This window comes from Antrostomus carolinensis, unplaced genomic scaffold, assembly GCF_000700745.2.
Source record: "Antrostomus carolinensis isolate BGI_N321 unplaced genomic scaffold, ASM70074v2 scaffold269, whole genome shotgun sequence".
NCBI classification, from domain to species: domain Eukaryota; kingdom Metazoa; phylum Chordata; class Aves; order Caprimulgiformes; family Caprimulgidae; genus Antrostomus; species Antrostomus carolinensis.
The window spans coordinates 15,926-37,861 of record NW_010338990.1 but is presented as its reverse complement, the minus strand read 5'-3'; the positions used below and the strand labels follow the sequence as shown (position 1 = coordinate 37,861).

General features: G+C 38.1%; 1 protein-coding gene across 1 annotated transcript in view; it reads left to right on the top strand.

Moving 5' to 3' along the window:
- Nucleotides 1–21,265, top strand: part of LOC104530926 (mannosyl-oligosaccharide 1,2-alpha-mannosidase IA-like) — a gene marked incomplete at its 3' end in the record, with an annotated part of 47,398 nt that extends 26,133 nt beyond the window's left edge. Inside the window, exon 4 of the mRNA XM_010175661.1 lies at nucleotides 21,171–21,265. Coding sequence (XP_010173963.1) covers nucleotides 21,171–21,265 — 95 coding nt within the window. The remainder of the gene's footprint in view (nucleotides 1–21,170) is intronic.
- Nucleotides 21,266–21,936: the final 671 nt, after the last annotated feature.

The following is a 21,936-nucleotide window of genomic DNA, read 5'->3' as shown; positions in this document are numbered from 1 at the left end:
AGGGAAAGATTTGTTTTACAAATGCTTTGTGGTACTTACTAGTCTGATGTAAAATTCTGGTATACCAAAGGTGTTATATGCAACAATATGAGTTTCATCTATTACCCTCTAACAGCTGTTAATTAAAAGTAAAAAAGAAAAAAAAAAAGTAGAAAAAAAAAGTAATGAAGCATCATCTAGTTAGTTTATAGCCACATTTAAAGAGGAGTTACAGTGCTTCTCTTCAACCTAACTTCATGATCTTGGCCTCCTGTCTGACTGCAGGCCTAATCATTGCCCACTTAAAACAACCATCCATCAGTGATTGGAGTGCTGTCTTATTAATGAGGAGCAGACATGAAATAAAGTTGCAGATGCTATTGATCTAGAGCTGTCTTTGCCAGACTGACCACGAAATATTGCTGACTTCATACAGTGCTAAGATGTTTTCCAGAATTTAGCTGTAGCTATTTTTATCTGGATCTCCCTCTCTTGTAGAGGTCTCCTTTCATAAAGAATATTTAAATTCCATAAAGACAATAAAATATAATTCATCATTTATCAGTCCTGAATAGTGTGAGGATGAAGTTTGTCACCTCTACAAAGATATTGGCCTATTTCTGTAAATCACAAATGTAAGTTCCAGTATAGATCACAGAATGTTGGGGATTGGAAGGGACCTCGAAAAATCATCCAGTCCAGTCCCCCTGCCGGAGCAGGAACCTAAATGAGATCTCATAGAAAGGCGTCCAGGCAGGTTTTGAATGTCTCCAGAGAAGGAGACTCCACAACCTCCCTGGGCAGCCTGTTCCAGTGCTCTGTCACCCTCACTGTAAAGAAGTTTCTTCTCAGTTCAAGCGGAACCTCCTGTGTTCCAGCTCACACCCATTGCCCCTTGTCCTACCATTGGGCATCACTGAGAAGAGCCTGGCTCCATCCTCATGACATTCGCACTTAACATATTTGTAAACATTAATGAGGTCTCCCCTCAGTCTCCTCTTCTCCAAGCTGAAGAGACCCAGCTCCCTCAGCCTTTCCTCACAAGGGAGATGCTCCACTCCCTTAATCATCTTGGTGGCTCTGTGCTGGACTCTCTCAAGCAGTTCCCTGTCCCTCTTGAACTGTGGGGCCCAGAACTGGACACAATATTCCAGATGCGGCCTCACCAGGATGCCTTGGGGATCTTATGTCACCAGTGTGAGAATTGACCTTTTATCTCCTGCTTCCTTTCCGTTAACTTGACAATAATTAACAAGAGGACTTTTCCTTTTATTTCTGGGAAGCTTGATTTCTAATGCTGTTTGAAACTCCAGGCATACTGTATCAGTTTGATCACTTAACTCCTCCTTAAGCATCCTTAACTCCTCCTTAAGCATCTCCACAGACTGGCAGTAGAAATCCCTGTTTGGTAGAAACTAGAAGACTGCAATTGTCTGTAGTTTTCTGCATCCCTGTTTTCAGATTTGAGTCTTGTTTGCCACCTACTATCCATCTGCTGCCACTTTCAGGGATACATCAGTACTTTGGTGGTATCATGTTTTAGTTCCTTTAGAGCTCTGAAATGATCTTGATGATTTGTTTTAATTTGTATTGACTTAAGATTTTTTTAAAGCTTCCATATTTCATCGAATCCTGGAGTCATTCAGCTTGGAAGGGACCTCAAGGGGTCATCTAGTCCAGCCTCAATATTGGGGCAGTGCATTAGACTTGTCCTTTTAAGAATCTCCTTGCATGGGAACCTGCCTAGGCTCTTCAAGACTGAACCCTGGGGCAAATTTAGCTTTGCTGCAATGGCTTTGTTTCATGCACTGTGCTTTTTTACACAGGACATCTTTTAATTGTTCCTCCTTGGCTTTCTAGTAGGCCTCATGTTTCTCTTTTTAACTTTAAAAACTTGCTCTTCAAGAATGACTTTTAGCCTGACTTAATAGTTTTTCATTTAACTTGTCAGACATTATCAGTTTTTTGTATTCCTTAATTGGACTTACCTTCTCTACAGTCACACCAAAAGAAGATAAAAGTCATCGGAGCCTTTTGATTTGAGAATCTTGTGACTCTCAACCTCATCTTTTATCTTCCAAGTAATTTCCAAGCATTTTACCCATTTGGCTGTTCTTTTCCAACTTAATTTCAGCTGGTCTTCTTGATTCTCTTACCAAACTTAAAAATTGCCAAAGTGAACCTTTTGTTTATAACAGCATGTTGAGTTGGTGCATGTGGCCCCTGTTAGACAGTAATATGTCACAAAATCAAGAGCTACTTTTCTCTTATAGACTCTGAGTTTCTGCAAGAAGCTGTCATTACAGTGTATAAAAGCATGGTTTATATCTGCTCTGATGTAGCACTTAACAGCCTACTCAGGGACAGAGAAAGATTTAAAATCTCCTCTGTTTCCCGCAATCACACTCTGTAATCTCCATTAGTATTGCAGTCTCTTCACCACCTTTAATAGATCTAATGTTGTCCTCTTTCTGCATCAAAATGTATTACTGAATCCCTGTGGATTCACATTCTGGAGATAACCTTGACTCCTAAAATTTTCTTTAATGTAGTCTGTTCTTCTGCTGTTCCAAGCAGACTGCCCTTCAGTCTTCTATTTCTGTCTCTTAAGTTCCTGCAGGGCAATTATACTGTCGCTATTGTTGAAACCTATCTCTGTTAAATAGGTTCCCTGTACTCCAGAAGCTTCCTCATTCCTAATATTTCTGTTTCCTTTCTTCCAATGCTACTTGCTCTGTGCAACTCTGTCTCTCAGGCTGACCCCACACATAATGCTGAGGAAACTTCAAAGAATGGTAATGGAGATGCTGATTTCCAGTCTTGCACTTAATTCATATTTTACTTCTTGATTTTCTTTCTCTTCCCTCTCTGCTTTGGAGTTACTAATACCACGTATAGACACCACGACTAAGACTCTTCCTCAGCTCTGACTACCTGAAGACTTGTGAAGCTTCTGACACCCATACACCAGGCACGCAATGAGCTGCTGTCGCCAACAATTTTTGTGCCTCATAATAAAGACCCTCAGGCTACTCTACTAATGTAAAGTGAAAATACTGGGGATTTACATTAATTCAGTGAATTACTGTCTGCTGGAGTTCAGCAGTGGATATGTTTCTCTTTCAGGTGTCTATCATCAGCATGAATATCATGGGTACAGAGCAGCTATGGTGATTGCCTGCTGTAGCTGCCGTCCCTAAGCCTATTATGAAACCAAGAGCCAGAGCCCTGATTTTGGTCTGAGAAACATGAGTTTAGAACTCTGACCTTTATATAATCCCATTCCTCACTTTTGGCGGTTTCCCTTCTGTGGTTTGTTTGGGAAGTTTTTTTGAAACAACAAAAAATTGGTTTCTCCCATGGCAAACTTATTTGATATCCTTTTACATTCATGCATTGACTGTAGAAAAAACTGAACAGAAATGCTTTATTGCTTATTACATTAAACAAAAATCCCTGCTTACCTCCAGACTACTATAGTCTGATGCTAAACTGTTAGATAAACTAAACTGCTAAACAGTCTGATAAATTGTTAGAAATGAGAATGGATTATAATGAGAGCTAAATAATATCTGTTTGTGATTGTAACAGCTGGTGTGTTTGACATGAGCTCATGAACTGTATTATTAAGTAGAATTCAAGCAGCTGAGAGGGAGCTGGTTTGTTTGTTCTAAGGATTTGGCTTTCAACCAGCTCCTGCAGTTTCACTTGATTGTGGTTCTACAGAACAGTTGGAAAGGGCATGTCTACCAGAAACAGTAGTGTGGGTGCTTTCCTTTTGAGCAGCAGCTCTAGATAGACTCAAAAGAAGAATTCTTTGCTTGTGGGTTAATATACTATACAGAAAAAATGATATGCTATTAACAGTCTGTCCAGAGTCACCATGCATCTGCAAAGAAATTCCACTTCCAAGATGTTTGTCTCTTTCATTTATCCCAGTATTCAGTTCTGTCATTTTACAGCATCAAGTACAATTGCAATAATAAAGCAGAATAAAAGGAGGGTAAAAACATACTACCTGAAGAGTTAGTGGGATTGTCCTGTTCTGCAAATTTAATAGACAATGTACAACATATTGTTAAATACTTGATTCTGTGGAGCCATTTGCAAGCAGTGTTGAGATTGTTGCAAATATACTGTCTAAAGAATAATCTTTATAAATAATTTTACAGCCAAGAATCTGCCTTATTCCTGTAAATGAAAGCAACATAAAAATATCTCGGTCAGTGCTGACAGTGGGAATAGATCAGCATTAATTTATCCTCCTTTAATTCTAGGCTATATAAAATATTTGGGAAAGTATATTCTCTCTGTGGATGTATTATAAAACTTCAATTAGATGATAAGTAACAAATGTTACTGGATCATGGTACTGATTTGGTTTTTTTCCCCAAAAAGTACAGGTAAAAATAGTATGTACCTGCATTTTACTCTGGATGTGGAGTAACTCTTCATTTCTTCATCTAAATCTTTCACAATGTTTAGCTACGTTATGTAAGATTCAATTTTGTGCTTTGTCTCCATAGACTGAGTCTGATCCAGAGGTCATTTTACATTAAGTTGTGAGTTAAGTAGATTATAATGTCCTCTCCTTATAGCTTAGAGAATATAAAAGCATAAACCACACAGTAGAAGATTCACATGTTTTTAATTGTATTGGCAACTAAAAAGACTTTCCATCACATTCCCAAATCTTGCTTTAGCAAAGAATCCTTCTATTTTGTATCTTTTTGCAAAAAATTAAATTACTTCTGTTAAATAATATGTAATCATTAATTAATTCTATATATTTTAAATACAAATCAAGTGGATATAAGTTTATGATGAAATTGGGAAAGCTCCTAATCCAATTTGCTGTTTGAAGGATCAGATCAGAGATTCATTACAAGACATCAGTTTGTGCCACATACAAGTCCTGCTGCTTCAAGGTAACTGAAAATCATTGAGAAAATGGAATGCCTGAAATCAGAAACAGACATCATTGCTGTACTTGCATGTACTTCATGGCTCCAGCAATAGGTACGGATAACAGCATCTTTGCTGCAGAAGAATCAGATATTCTTTTGATCTTCTTTGGGTTTAGCAATATATCAGATCAAACCTGAAACACATACAAGGAAGGTTCACTGGCTTTAAGTTAATGTAAACTCTTGGAATCAATTTTTGGAGAGAGCTAATTGGCTTTTTTATTTTTTGGCAGGATCTGTTGTTTATGCTTTTCAAATAACAGAAATCTGAAAGATTTGAAAGGAAAGATAAGGAAGGAGCTTTTTTACAAGGTCTTTGGGAAACTGCAGGAATCCACATGCTACTTGTTTGCCATTTGTTTTGAAAAATGCAACAATTGAATAATGTTGATAAATGTTGTGGTTGATAAATGAGTGCAGTTCCTGTTTCTCCTGTGCCAAAAGCTTGCCTCTGCCATTTACAGACTGTGTTTGCACCCTATGTGCAAATGATTGAAAAGGAATTTGGAAAAGATGTTCACATGAAAAATCCTCTGCCACTTCCAGCACAACGGATGCCAAGGGGAATTTGGGGTTTTGGCAGGTGATTCCCCCTAGACAAAGCTGTCAAGAACCATTTGAAAGACAAATCTTTATTTTCCTCAAATCACTGAATATAAGGGTGCATTTTACTTAGGCCTAAGTGCACAGAAATGGGCAAATTGAAAACTTTTCTTAAGCCAGAGACTGAGAAGAGGATGAACAAAATCACTTCTGTGAAGATTTTAAAGGTGAAAAAGGGGAGTAGTGTGTAGTGCCGGTGTTTTATATAAATATTACTTACTTCCTCAAGGAAAAATAGTTTAGGATGTGTTTAAACAGCAGATTCAGTTTTTTAGCTCACTGTTTACAGTGCAAGTCTTTTGTCAACAACAATTATACTTTTATATTCCCACAGGTGTTAGCTGGTGAGCTATCATACTCCTTAATTTTCTAGTGAAGCATAAGATATAAGAGATGTCAGGAGGTGGTAAGATATTCTGAAGAGCTTGGATTTTATTTGATGTGTTAAACTGATGTTCTTTACTCAACACCTTTGATTGCTTACATTAACCCACCTTAATAACTCCTTCAAATAGTAGCTAATTAAGACAGTACAGTAGGAGGGGACTCTTGTCATTCAGCTACACGAAGGCTCAAAAGCCTATTTTAACATGCAAAAAAAACAACCCTATGTAAACTTACAAAACTCTAAAGCAAACAAGGAACATCATTCCAGCAGCAGTGTTACTGGAGTAGAGTCAACCTTCAATTAACAGAAAGCACTCTTCCTTTTGGCATCAAGGGCCAGTTCTGTCATTTTTTATGATTCAGATGCATTGAACTACCTAAAAAGCTCTGTAACTAGTTAATCTGAAGAACCAGATGTGTCTGGTTTATTTCTTTTCTTTAGCCTTTAGGCAGTCATCTGTTTTTGCAGGCTAAGCAAAATAACCACAGTAGTTGTTTTTGGAAACTGGTTCAGTCCAGTTAATGCTTTAAAGTTGTGCTGTCCTTTGGGGGACAAGTTCAAGTTGTCCTTAATTTTTGCAAACATGACTAGATAATTTTACAGTCCAGTAGATACTCAGGATCATCATGTAAAAAGGATATGCTGTGAAAATCATTCTCTTCCATTTTCTTTGAAAATTCCTTTTTGTTTTCTTCAAACCAACAGCTGCAGAACAAAGTCAGCAGCTCACAATACCAGTTTTTTAAAGGATGCTATTTTCCCCAACTTGTTCTTAAAAACACTATTCATAGTATACAGACATTTTCAGTCTTTTTCCTTTTATCATGCAAAACCAGTGAATAACTCAAACCTTCTCATCAGCATTTGCTGCTTGTAGGGTATCTCTTATGAACATCGTTCAGTCTGTACTCAGTCTTTTCTTTCCAGGCTTGCTTTTATTTCCATTTATATTCTAGAGGTAAGAAAAAAAACTATCTTTCTGATTCCAGGCAAGATCAATAACTGCTGAGATGCTCTGGGCAAACATTGCCACACTGCTGCAGGAGACTATGGGAGTGGTGCTTTGCATGCCTGGGCCAAATTACTCCGATGTTAAATGCCATTAGCCTTTTTGATTTGCTTAAAGGTTGTGTCTTATGTTAATATGGTTATTAACTGACCCAAGGCCAAAAGTAAAGACACAGCAAAAAGAACTCCTTGCTCAACCAATTTTTTCTTATGACAGTTGGTGATTGAAGCAATGAGTGTAGCTAAGATGCCCCTTTTCTAAATTATACTTTTAAGACTTTTTTATATCTAGTTCCAACTTGAAATTACAGTTAAGGCAAGTGTAATGTTTTAATTTACATACCATCAAATTAAAAAAAAAATATTGAAACCTGCAAAGTAATCTTTCTAGGAATGGCTATGTGAAGTGTTCAGTCAAACATTAAAATAAAACACTAAAGCCATGTCATGTATTTTGGTAAAAAGGGGAGAGAGTTTACGTGACTGTCTTGTCTTTTTTTTTCTTTCCCCTTTTTTCAAGTAGGGCGATAGAAAGCAATGTAATGATGTCTTTTTATGCTAATATGCGCACCTGAAATCTTTATGAATACTTCTAACCATTATTTCCTCCAAATATACACTGCATTCAAAAATAATGTTAATCTTTGGAGAGAACACTTATGGCTGTTTAATTATAGGAATGATTTTGATGTTTAACTGTAAAAAAAGTTTTAAGTGCAGGGAATTCACAGAAGCAGTTGAATTGCGCATAAATTTATCACTTACTGCCAGCACGGCTCTTCAGTCAGAGCACTTGTTTCTGACTTAAGAATTGGAAATGTCTGCTTGCCTCCTTATATTTAGTCACTGTAGTTTTATGGCTTGTCCAGTAAGAGAAATAGTCTTACAGTAAGCAGAAAGGAATTGGTCTGCCTAATGATTTAACTTACAACATAAAAGCAGCTTCTTACATCATAGTTGTTCTCTCTTGAACCCTCCTGTTTGGCTTACATAAAAAGAACTACAAGAGAGTTCACATTTCTTATATTTACTTTAAGGAAAATACACAAGCACTTTATTTAGACTTGTTTTGGATGTGCTCGTTATTCATCAGACAATTCAGTGACTATTATCTTTCAGAAAAATTTCAACAATAAGCAAGCACTGAGTTAAGAAACCATCATCTTCTTTTCCTGTTGTACAAAATAAGTTTCTTCTTGTTACATTACTTAAAAAAAAGCCAACTAGATGGTCACAGGTCTTGTGGAGGAAGAAACCTGCAGATTACGCTAAATTTTAACATGTTCCTTTCCCCTGAAAAATAACTTAGGAGTGCATCATCAGTGCAACTGCTAGTGTTGCAAAACTCATCTGTCACACAGAGTCAAGCTAAGTTGTTTGCCCAGTTGGCAAATCCAGGCTGAATTTACTCAAATGGCGCCTTCTCAATCCCATTGTTTTTAATTGAATTTACCAAAACAAATGAAAGAAGTAGTTTCTATGATGTTAGTGGTTGTGACAGTCATCAACATTTATTTGTAATCTGAGAAACCACTGAAACATTAGGGCCAGAACAGGTAAAACTCTGGGTTCTTTTTCCATATGTATAAAAGTGAAACAGAAGTGGGTCTGTAGCTGGTGGTGGCAGAGAAAGATCAGTGAGAGAGTTTTATGATCAAATGGCTTGTTCCTTAGTGACCCATGCTGTAAATCTAATAGAGCAACAGTTGGCACTGTCTTTGTGCTTGTGATTTTACTTTTTAAGATATTTGTGGTGTTTCCAATATCTGAGATCACAAAATCTGGAAATTCTTGTGTCAGCTGCAGTCCTAGTATAAGGATTAAAAGAAATGCTTTATTGTTTAAACATGGGACAGCCTTGATATACAACATTAATTTTCAGCAAATGCTCATTATATTTGATAAATGTTTAAAGAGTAGAAGCACTCAAACAAAGTAGTTTTTAATTTATTCTTCTTGTATCCACAAACACATCAAATTAATGGTCAGTGGAATTGCCTATGCATGAAGAGGAGCAGAGGATCTCCAGTAAAGGACATTAGAGTAAACTTTAAAGCAAATGAGACTCCTTAAGCTTTTTGTGGTTAACGAAGACTCTGTAAAGCCTGGAACTCTCTAATTCTGTGCATGACTTGTTTTTAAAACTTTGGTATTCAAACTTGTCAGTGTGGATTCTCATCCTGCTTTGTTCCTTGCCCTAATCCTGTTGTCACCTGCATTGCGTGTATTTTGCTAGTTATTAGTTGTTCTTATTATTGTTATTATTATTTGTTTACTGCTTGCTTCTTTCTAAAGCAAGCCAGTACTACCTTACAGGAGGAGATCTTTATAAATAGTTTGTTCCAGTGTCTACTGAAGCTATAGCTTGGAAAAAAGTCACTTAGGACTGTATGGTGACACTGCCCTGTACATGCCCTAATGCAGCATCACAGTATATGTATAACATTTATATAAAACTTTCAACAGAAACTGAAACATGGGAGGTTCCCTCTGAACATAAGGAAACACATTTTTGCTGTGGAGGTGACCAAGCACTGCACAGGCTTTCCAGAGAGATTGTGGAGTCCAAAAGCCATCTGGGCATGTTCCTGGGCAACTGGATCTGGTTGGCCCCACTTGAGCAGAGATGTTGGACCAGATGACCTCCAGAGGTCCTTTCCAACCTCAACCATTCTGTTTTTCTGTGAACTTTCACAGCTTCATGAAAACACAACCCCGTGGCTATCTGCAGCACTTTGTGTGAAAACAACAGGGAAAAGGAAAACTTTCTCAGGGCCACAGCACTACTACTGCAGACCCATGACAATTGCTCTAGAATAATAGGAGTAACTCTCTCCAGAAGGAAGAGAGCTGGCTGGAGAAGAGCTACTCTGTGCTACCTGGTCTGAGGATGTTGTCAGTATGGATTTTAAACATTCGAGGACTGGCCTCTGAGTAATATAAAGACCTGAATTAAAATACCTGTGACGGTGTCAGTTTGCGACTGTGTGGTGATTCAGGAAGGCTGCCCTTTTGAGGGGGACCAGAGCTAAAAGACAAAGTAGTTATTTTTTTCCATTGGCTCAGTGAACTGACCAGGTGTGCTTTGTAGGTACCTATTAGCTAGTGGTTGGTTCAAGGAAGATCCTGAGCCTTGGACCCTTTTGTCCAAGGACCCTTTTGATTCCAACTCTCGAGAGTTGTTTCATTAAGCTATTATTCTGATGCTGGAGTGAAATATTAAAGTGCATAAATGAAGTTAGAAAAAAAAAATGAGCAAAAGAACAATTAAAGTAGGAATACTTGGTATCCTGTTCGCATTGTTATACTTGCATGTTTGATAAGCATCATTTAAAACTCTTTCCATTAACAGCTGGAACAAACTGTCTGAATCATGTAACACTGGCTAAAATAAAGAGCTTTCCATTTGCTGTTGAGTTGATGTTAAAAAGCAGATAGAATACCCTTTATTTACACAGAATGATTTTAGCCTTTTCTGTGCTTGCCACTGTGGTGTAAGAGTGTACTTTCGAGTGAAGGCATCACTCTAAATCACTTAATGATATTGGAATTAAAAGATACATTCAAATTTACAAGACCAGGAATTAATCTTCTGTTAGCACTTTATGCTAGGTTAAGTATGTAATTATTGATTCACCATGCAAAGTTTATTAGGCTCCTCCACCCCCCCCTCTGCTTTCACACAGATGGTGTTGCAAATCACCTCTCAATGGTCACCTGCTTGAAAGGAGAGTTTCATATGCAAAGTGCTATTCTTTGTTTAGATATGATAGCTTGCAAGATGTAAAATGAGGCAGCTATTTAAATTTGTTGTTACAGCACTTAGGCTGGGTACACAAGATTAAATAAAAAGAAAATTAGGAAGCAGATGCTTGTGGCTTAACAGAGGAATTGTACTAAAAGATACTCTTCATTACTGGTGGATATGAGTAATTTTGCTAAGGCAGCTGCTTCCTTAATCAGGAAAAACACAGACCTCTAAGATGATGTCCAGATGTTTTCTGTATGGCTTCACAATATAATGATTTTCTATTATATATGCCATATTTTTAATTCCATTCCTATTTACTTACATCCAATATGTTTTCAAATACATGTATCATCTTCCTTAACTGTAGAAGACCTGAGGGTTAAATATGTGACGTATTTTGTGCTCTTGACATCCTTGCCTGGTTTTAGTCTACGAGTTACTTCTAGGGCTGACAGTGTCTCTCACCAGCATCCAAGTATTTGAATATTGGACTTTGCCAGGTTTGAGAGGGCTTTCTTGTGTTGGGGATGGAGGGGTCTCGGGAAGGAGTTTTTTACTGATAGTGTCTGTTCATCTTTTAATTGTGCAGTTGTAAGTTGCCTTTTACAGTGCTGCCTGCTGTTCAGAGCAGGACATACCATAGTGTTAATACATATGAAGTGGGTTAATATTCTCTTCCACTTAATGTGTATATTGGGTAAAAACAGAGATTTAAAACTTCCACTAGCTCTTAGGTGTGGGCTCAGTCCTCTGGCAGGGGCTGCTAGCGGTTTTAATACCTGCTAGCTTGCTGTCTGCCCATGCTAGAAATACATGCCTTATTTGACTGCAGACCTGAGATTCCAGGCTTTCTATTGCTGACAGGACACAAGACTGGCATCCCAAATCTTTGTCACTGATTTACTGATGCTGGGCTGTTTCATAATTTACTTATTTGGGGTGGTGTGGGATTTCAGAATCTTAAGATTTGAGCACAGCTTTTGTAGGCATAAGTCTTGTTAACCTGTGGTTTGGACCTCGGGAGCCAGCTGCCAGCACACAGTTGATCTGCATGTACGCAGCAAATCCAACTCATTACTCATTGTGCATGCTGTGTACCGCACCTCTTGAAAAATTAAGGCTGTCCCGAGTTTGGGGTGAGGAATTCTCAAAGGCTTGTATAGCTAACAAATTCCTTTTATTACAGGCAATCGTTAAAATTTGTTCAGTACATTTATCACCACCCTTTCTTGAATTATCACAACAGAGATGTTAATAAATGGTTGGTTCCTGAGCTTTCCAGGTACTAATGGGTTGGAGCTAAGCTTTTAATTGTGTAATTATACATAAACTTTGAAAAAAACTAATGCTTTCTTGACATTAGTAGATAAATTAGCAGTTACTTTTTCTCTTCTGGTCTAAAAGTTCTTCCTGTTAAGTAGTTCTTGGAGTTTATGTTTGTATAAGTAATAATGAATAGCACAAAGGAAATAACTAAATATAACTGGAACAAACCTTTCCTTTATGATTTTTTAATTCTGCAGTTATTTAGCAGTTCCTTCCTTCTTTCCGATTTTAAAATGCAAGTCAGATGTAAGTTACTGTACATTAATATGTCTTTGTTTTATGCCTTGCATTCTTTCTGCCAGTTTGTACCATTTATTACTGGCCTTCCTAAAATAAGACAATCAAATACAATATATCTACTTAGAAATTCTTTAGTTAAAAAAACAATTGAAGTAATTACATGTATTAGCTACTTCTGATAACTTGAGGGGTTTTGTGCTTGTTGCTATGTATATTTGGATTAAATCTGGAAATCTCTCTAATCCAGTTACTTCTATTTGTTTAAGTTCTCTACAGTCTTTTCTACAGCAGGGGGGAAGCCTTCATGGTACTATGTGCCTCCTTTGGTACAACAATCAGATAGAAAAGAAAATTCATTTTCTTGCCATCAGTGAAACCATAACAAAAAAGGCTAATTTAATAAAAGAAGGTATTTTAAATTTATTTTTTAAGTGTAATCTAGTTTTTGTAATAAATATCTTTTTTAAGTGGATTTGCTTCTACAAGCTGGTGACCAGCATACTGGAGTATTCTGGAAGGGGCAGTACAAACCTAAAAGCTTTTGTTTGTTATTAAAGTGTTTATTTCTTCAAGTTGTGAAAAGGATATGTACTGCTCTAATAGTTTGCAGGTGAGATGAGATAGAGTTGTTACTCACAGATACCACAAGCTGCCTGAATCTCTCCAGTAAGGTTATTTTCATACTTCTACAATTAAGATTTTCAAAAGCTGGTAACTTAGGTGCACCTTCCTGAATCACCATGTCATCTTGGGTGCCAAGAGCTTTCACAAGGTTTGGGTGCTCTGATGGCTGCTGCTCTCACAGATGTGTCAAATAGAAGCTTTGAATTCCCATACTGAAGATCGCGTTATAAATGCTACCCTGTGGCTGTTTCAGCCCTAGATTGGGATAGAAAGTTCCATTTTACTACAGGATCTTTAAGTATCCAGGCTCTCTCCACTGGAAACTGTTTGTCTTTTAGCATGTTCCAGCTCAGCATTGTATGATGGTGGATTCTGAGAAGGATTATGGGAATGGCTGCAGATTGTAATTATTTTTAAATGAAACATTCCTCCTGCTTTATGCAGCTGTGTTTATGTGTGTGAGGGAGAGATTTGTATGAAAACTAGTGCTGCTTTGTGAATTTTAATGAGGGAAGCATATCAGATTATATACCAAGCTAAGGGTTTTTTATTATTATTATTTTTTAGTCTTTTTCCTAGGATTAATGACACCTCCTAAGCCCAAGATGTCCCTGCACTGCGCTGTGCCACAGCTTAACTTGTGCTCCCTCTGCCGCCATCCCAGCGGGATAGAAGCCCAGTCTTCAGGGAGGGGTGACATTTTAAAATTCTCAGTAAAATAAAATGCTGCTCTGTCCAGTCAAAATTCTCAGGTGAAGGTGTGACAAACCATGCTTTGTAAAGGAGCTAAAGCACGCTTTGTTTCCTTCACCATGCTTTTTAGGGAAAAGATGCTGATTTAAATTTCCAGCACATAGTCAGCTCTTCACTGTCTGGGCTGACCATGCCTGGGGTGCCCATGTTGGTGGGTTTGGCTCAGGCAGCACAGGCAGTATGGGATGCTTTCGGGTATTAGTGCAGAAGCACCCCCTTGCCTCTGTCAAGAAACTTCTTGTGTCCAGTTGAGGCTCTGAGATCGAGGGTGGTGCAACCCCAGGAGAGCCAGGCCTGCTCCACTCATCCATCAGTGACCCTCTGGTCTTGGGGACTGAGGGGAGGCTTATTAGCTCTTAGCAAAGTTGTACAGCTGGGTAAAGGTGCTGCAGGTGGATCTGATGCTATGCTTACAAACCAGAAAGCCTTCCCAAAACTCAAGAGTGCTGAACAGCGTGATGCTGACTTTGGTGTCAGTTGTGCTGATTAGCTCTGACTTTGGCCGTTGTAGGTGTAGCCTTGAGTGGAGCCACTCATTTTTAATGCACTGTCCTCTTCTGTGTTCTGGTAGGAAGACATGAGGTTGGGTGCAGCCCTGGGCTGGAGGTGGGCTCATGCGTTGGTGTGGCATTTCACATGAGCTCTGCTAAGGTCCAGCAGAACCAGGGCTGGCCCAGAGCTAGCGAGTTGGTCTTGAACCCAGTCTATTTCCTGGGGAAAATACTCATAACATGCTCTCAGCACTTCTGAATCTGGGTGTACAATAAATATTACTACAGCTGTGAAGGTCCAAATGAAGTCCATTGGGCTCCTTCTCTTGGTACTGGTTACCACACTGACGTGACTCATTACAATACTTGTTTCCAGAAATGTTATTAACTGTCTCCTCACCTTATAGCATGCATAATTCATGACTGACTTGGCTTAGCCAGGAGTAAGCAAGTACTGAATGAAATTAAACTCAAAACCACCAGCTAGTGTCAAGATGACAGTAATTGTAAAAGCAGTAATTGCAGCTGAATTAATGCCAGCAGCTGGGTAACTTATCCAGGTGTCATTAACACTGAAAATATGTTATAGGAAATGGTTTCAAATAATATGACACTTAAGTGTGGTATCACTTGATATTGAAGACAGTGGAAGATTGCAGCTTACACTATTTGAAGTATTCTGGTACATCAGGTGTAGTGCCACAATTTTTGTAGCATTTGTAATCTTTCATTGTAAAAATAAAACAAATGCAAACATAGCAAAAATCCTGGATTGTTTCTCAGTAAAGGAGATATTGAAACAGTTCTTTTAAGAGTTCTCTTTTGTTAGCAGATTGCTTTTAACCTAAATTGACATTTGTTACGCTGAAAGGATTTCTATTCAGTGTTCTGAAGAGCAGCAAAGCGGCCTGTCCCTGTTCATTTTTCTGCTCTCGTTTCCTGCTTTTACACTGAAATATTCATTCTTTACACTACTGGGAAAGGCAGTCAGGTACAGGAAAGAAAGCAATAAATCTTACTTAGTGGCTTGTCAGTTTTTATCTGTAAATGTAAAACAAAAATGAAAAATCCTTAATTTGACAGAATTAGAAACGTGAAGAAAATGTCTTTGTCAATTGAAAAAAAACCAAAACGCAGGATTGTTTCCTCTGGTGTTAAAATTTAACTTTTGGTTTCCCTTCATGTGGAGGACTTTTTAAGGCAGGATTCCGGCTGTTCTTCCATTTATGATATTGTACCATGTTATGCTCTTTTCTTAATTATATGTGCCTCATATGCAATTCTAAGATATTTCTTTGTTTCCTGTGTTTTCTTCCTGATTAGCAACAGCAATAAAATCTGTTATGAGATAATATAACATTTTCAAAGGGATTTGTCATTCCAGCTAGAGGAAATGTTTTTGTTTATCCAGAGGAGATAACATTCTTGCACTATAATGAAAACCAGTGCTCACCAAATGACAGCTCTGGTCTTAGCCCGCTGGTTGCATCTTTGCAGACAGATCTTCATTTCTCTGTGGGAATCTTTTCCCTAATAAGATTTGATAAGACACAAGAACCTGCAAAATCTTATTGATTGTGGGATTGGGTCTTCTAACATGAGCAACACAGTTCTGAATGTATGACATCTTTTAAGAATCTCTTTTAAAAGAAAAAGACTTTTTCTCTAAATCCATTAAAAAATATCACGAAACACACTTTGATATCTGCATGCCACAAGATTGTGTAGAGAATGTGAGTAATAACTTTAAATTAAGTGAGTGTTTGGAACTTGGTTCATTCAGTTCACAACTTCTTTTCATCCAGTCTCTCTGTCTTAATTCATGCCCTAAACCTCTGCATTTGCATCAGTGGCACAAAGTAAGGAGAACCCATTCCCAAAATGTTTTTCTAAGCAAGAGTACCTCATTGAATTAAGGTCACATTTGAGAGAAATAAGGAGATTTTTATTTGAAAACCAATTACTGCAGGAAAACTGCTAATGGACATACTTCTATGTAAAAGTGGTTACTTTCCTTACCTTTTTCAGTAATAGTGCTAGCAGTCCTACTAGAATGAAAGATGCAGATTATAGTTGCTGAGGAAGTAGATGAGTGTTGGCACTGGGAACCATGACGTGCACAGGTACAGTGTTGTGCAAAAGCATCCATCCTAGCAGCTTGTGCAGTTGGGGCATGGTAGGGGAAGTTAGTTTCTTCTCTTTTATGAAGACCCAAAAATATTTCTATGTATTTAAAAAATAATTAAGAATATCTAATGGGGTGAGAAAACAATGTTTTGCTCCTTGGCATAGTATGTGTGTTGCCTGTGGAACTAACAGACAGTAACAGGAAAGCTGCATGTGTGCAGCAGTGAGGTGGATTTCTTGTTTACATGTTACTGCCTATACAAATGTTGTTCGAAGAATTGCTGGCTTGGAGTAATGGTGGCAGGGTTTGATGTGTCTTTTGTATTTGCAAGGCACTTGAGATTGGTAACTTGGGACAACGGAGGTGCTGCTTTCTGAGCATTGATCTTATTTTAACTAACAATTCATAGCCTACTAATGTAAACAGGATCTTGATAGAAAATGTAGTAACTATCTTCTGTATAATCTTCTATATGACTATAGTAAGTATCTAATTTGCTTTAGTGCTAATTTTAATTATGAGTAGGACTGAAGAGTGTGAAGGAGTCCATGTGTTTATTTCACAGAGGAGACTTTCTTATGCAAGACCTTCACACAGTGAGAACCACTATCCTACAAGTTTGTTAGAGATCTTACATAAACCTTTTAAACAATGTTAATAATATTTTGAATTTATAAAGAAGGATTATATTGCGTCCAAAATCTGTCTTCTGGCAAAAATCTGGTTGGAGAGAAATGCTTGAGAAAACATTTACTATCTTCCCTAACTTTATGGTGTCAAATATTGTATTTCTGAGTTTCAATCATAATTTTCTTTCCTGAATCACAGTGCTTCACATAGAATAATTTTCTTTGTTGTAGTATAGTATCTAGCTGAGTTAAATGTCAGTGCAATTTTTAGTGGTTTAGTTGCTTTTTAAAGGTAGCCACAATACTTTCCTCTGAATACTCAATTTAAAAGAAGTGATTGGTGATGGTGTGGCTTACTCATTCCATCACCTGGTGAAGGGACAGCTGATGTGTCAGGGAAATAACTCCACATTCCCTCTTCCTTAAAACATGCAGTCTAGGTATGATAGAGCAGTGGAATAAGTCATGGAGGTCTTGGGAGTGGTTTGTAGACTTTTACACTTTTAGGTAGATATCTAAACCATGAGAACTAAGTGTGGGGTGAGGCCTGGGTGCAGGCATGGGACCATGACAGCTTCTGCCAGGTCTGATCTGGTTGGAGTACTTCATTACCACTGACGGAGCATCCATGAGGAGAGGCCAGGAAAAGTCCTCAAGCCTCTCAAGATAACCACTATGATGGGAAATTCTGCTGTAGATCTTTTCCTTTATTATATATCACATCTCTCGTTTTTGTGCTCTGTCATTTCTGCCTTTACTCTGTGTGTCTCAGTAATGACTGTCATACTTTTTGCTTACCAAAAAAATGACTGTACTGAGTGATAGCAGAGAGAGATTAGGGCTTGGCAAAAAGTTGAAATTTATGTCAGGAATAGAGATATTAAGTAGAAATTTCTGTTGTTTCTTTATTTTTATTATTAAAAAAAAAAATCTTGCCCTTTACAATATTTATTTCTTGTCCAATATCAGAAGCTTCTGCAAAAGAAAAATATGCTGAACATTGTGAACAGTGTGCAATAATTACAACACCCGCTTTTCCTATTATTATTTTTAACCATTAAAGCTGCAAATTGAAAAATAAAGTGGTTCCTTTATTAATCTTCACCCTTTTACCCTTGCTGAAAGAGCATAATTTTGCTGCGTGAAGTTGCTATTTATTGTGTTCAGTCATTCAGAGTGGTGTTGTATTCTTGTCATTCTTGCCTGTACTATTCTATTTAATAGATAGTGATTTAGCAGACAGTTGTTCAGCCATGCTAAATTAGCCCTAAAGATAAAATTGGGTAATGTCCATAGCTGACTTTTTTTTTAACTTTGGAAGGGGAAGCAAAATCGCTAGCATGTATTAGTAATAACCTGGTGAAATTCTCTTGTAAACAAGAAGTGCATTTTCACCTCAAGACTTGTTCCAAAATTGTATGATGGTTTAAAAATAATTTTTTAATTCTTTTTTCCTAGATGCCTACTAGGAAAATTGTTTACTACATTGGAAGAGGTGCATTTTGGACAAGAAGGAAGTTAGAAAGCCCAGTTTCACTGTGTGTTCTAATGTTGGTGTTCAGAGTGCTGTCCCTATCAGAAGTGAATTACATTTTCCTTGCATATCCATATGTGGAACACTATTTCCTTATGAGAAGTGCTTTTTTTTTTAATAACCATTATTTTTGACATTTCCATGAAGTAGGCAATTTTATTTTGAAAGAAATTGGGTTCTTAATTTATAAAAGAAATACAATAGAATTGAAAAAATATGTGAGAGTTGGTAGAACTATTTGAAAGTAAAGCATTATTGCTGTACATCAAATCTTTAATTAAGATGCTAAAATGTTGCAATTTTGTCCAGAAGCAATTATTGTAACAGACCTCTTTCTGAGCTTGCATGTAATCTTTTTAATGCTGAAGGATTAATACAGCCTGTAAGGTACAGCAGTTACTAACCCTTGCTGCCACTGCTATGCTTAATCACCTATGTGCTTTTTGAAAGGGAGATCTCCTCTTATCCTCAAATACACACCTAAAAAAAGTACATATGGCACCTTTAACCGCATTCTGTAAAATAAAACATCTACCCCCTTTACATATGGCAAAAGATAGGGTTTTACACTGCTCAGCAGATGCCTCTTCAGAAATTTGGGGTCCTTGTGTGCCTGTTGCTTGCAGGGGGTCGTCATAACCGCTCTCCTGTTAATACTTCAGTGTTTCGGGGCAGAGGTGTAAGATAAGCTGATGACTTGATTGTACCATATGTTGTGGAAGGCTGAGGAGGCCTCTCTTGTGCTGAAAGCAAAGCACAGGTTTGGGTTGAGCAGACCAAGGTGAAAAATTGTGGCTGAATAGTGTAACCAGGGGGGAAGCTTGTGTGCTCCTGGTGGGGTTACTGTCGCTGGCTCCTCTCAAGGAAATCTACTACGAGATAATTATGTTCTGCACCAACTGTTACTGAAAGTCCCTCAGCTTTTAACCCTTGGGGAGGCTGAATTATGTGCTGGATGAAGATCACAAATCCGTAACTAATTCTCAGCAGAATCCACACAATTGGTAAACCAGGAAGTCAGAATTAACATGGATTATGAAGGGATTTCCAAGCAAATTGTTTTCCCTGCTGCTTTGCTTCAAGTTTCTTCCAGCACTCACATGCAATCCACTCAAAAAAGTTTTCTGACTCCAGCCATAATATGGCTTCAAATTGCTTAACTTTCCTCAAAATATCTTGTACTTTAATTTTAAATCTTGGACTGTTGTCACAGAAATCTTGAGATCTGTGTCATATGAAAAGATTGTGGGGTAGTCTGGAGCTTCTTTATGGTAACACGATTATCCCAGAGTTTTATATTCTCTCCTGATCACGTCTTTTTCAGTAATAAAAAACTTTACTCAAAGTGGCTTTTAGAAAGTGAGATTTTATAAATTGTATTTTATTTGTGTGGAAAGAAATTTCTTCATTACTTTGTTTTGATCAGCAAATGTCTTTATTTATTTATTCCTATAAACATATATGCATTTTTTTTCCTTCTTGGAAAATTGCTGTACCGTACTTGGCTACAATGTGAGATGCATCAAGTGTACAAGTTGATTTCTAATACATACATAAGTAAAAATTCATCATTAATATGTCTGAGGGCAAAAAATGAATTGAAGGGAGCCATTATTAGAAAGAGAGAATGATGAAGGTGACTTTGCTATTTTGACTACTACAACTGGGATAATCCCTTTCAGTGTTACACAGGTTCCCAGTGTAATTCCAAGCAAATAGGCCTTGAACATCCACGTATTGAAATCACTAAATAAGTTTCTATATTTAAGTTGGAACAATATTGCTTCTAATTAAAAACTCTCTTACTAGAGCACTCAGTGCTTGAGAAGTCAGGTTAATGTAACCTGAGTTGAGCTAGCAGTTGAAGGAGAGCAAAATCTTCTGTTCTAGCTTTGTAACTATTTCTCTGAACATAAAAAGTTCCTGATGTTGAATTGCTCATCATTCTTATGGGTACATGTTAAGCAAATGGGGACTTTTTACTTCTTGTTTTTAAGATTAAATCTAAAACTATTTACATGCTAAAGACCAGTTAAGTCTCAGTTATCTGTACGGGTATATTCCAGTTTTTTTATTAATCATGGCACTGATGCCCAACTGGGTATAAGCCAGCTGAGTACATAAGACTATGGTGCTGCAAGAATAGTGGGTTTTCTTGTTGTTGGGTTTTTTCTGTTGTTCCCCACCTTTGGAGAGGCAGGGATGGGGTTGGTTTTGCCACAGGTTGCCCATGCAGCACATACATTCACGGTATGGCAGGTATACAGCAATCCAGCCCGGGTTCCCAGGGCACACTGAGCCACCATTAATACACCTCACACAGAGCAAAGGCTGCGCTTCTGTGGCAGCATCCCCACTGCTCTGAGAGGAGGTGTCACTGGAGACCGGGAGCTGCCTGGGAGCCATCCCAGACCCAGCAGCGTGCCTGGCTAACGGCCCTGCTCCCTGACCCCAGAGCAGCCCTGGCAGGGAGCAGGCAGGCAGCTCTGCACAAATTGGGGCCAGTCTGGCCGCTCTGATGTCTCTGGCTTGATGCTGGTTGTGCCGGATGCATTGGGCACAACAATACAATCTGAGCATTGGAAAACAGGTAGTGCTGCTTCATTCCTTTGACATCATTCTAAAAAAACAGGGATGCTTCGTTGTGCTGAGATGACCTATTCTATATGCTCGGTAACAGTATTATCTAAATTAATTTAGTGGGAGCAACAATGCATTTTCCAACACTTTGTTTCCTCTTAACTTCCAGGTTTTCCGAAAAAAGGCGGTGGAGCTTGGAGAGAAATTGCTACCTGCTTTCAACACTCCCACTGGGATACCTTGGGCATTGCTTAATATTAAGAGGTAAAACAACTGCTTTTTGGTGACTAGAGTACATAAAGAAGTTATGTTGAAAGCATCTTCATCACAGAACTATTACAATTTCTGCACAATTTTTATCTTTCCAGCTAGGTAAAAGTTGGCATAAGATCCTTGATTCTACAGTTTAAATTAGGAAATGTAAGCAGATAAACATTTTTCACACAAAAATGCATACAGAAATACATTTATGCACCTCAGAACTGGCTGCCTTTTTGTCAGTTAGTTGTCGGTATGTTGCTCTTCACTTTTCCTGAAGTCCTCCATTGCTTTTAGTGTTGTTGTACGTAGAGTAAGGGCCAAATGACATGTGCTACTCTGAAAGGGTCAAGTTTCCAGCCACTTTGCACTCATATTTTCACCTGTTCTCAAATGTAGTATCAGCATGTCCTTCAGCAGCATATCAAGAAAGAGTAATATCTGCTACAAGTGACTCACTGTTTTGCATGCTCTCCCTAGGAGTGGTTTCGCTTTGGTCAGTTGTGCTTTGAAGACAGCTGCATGTCTGCTGTAGGTGATGTAAGTTCTACTGAAGTCACTCTGGCCTCTGGTATCTCACTCCAGACAGATGTCAGCAGTTCCTTGGTCTGCCTCAGGCCTGCTAGCAGTGATACTGTGCTGGTAAAGAACATGTTCTCTTCGCACTGCCTGGGGAA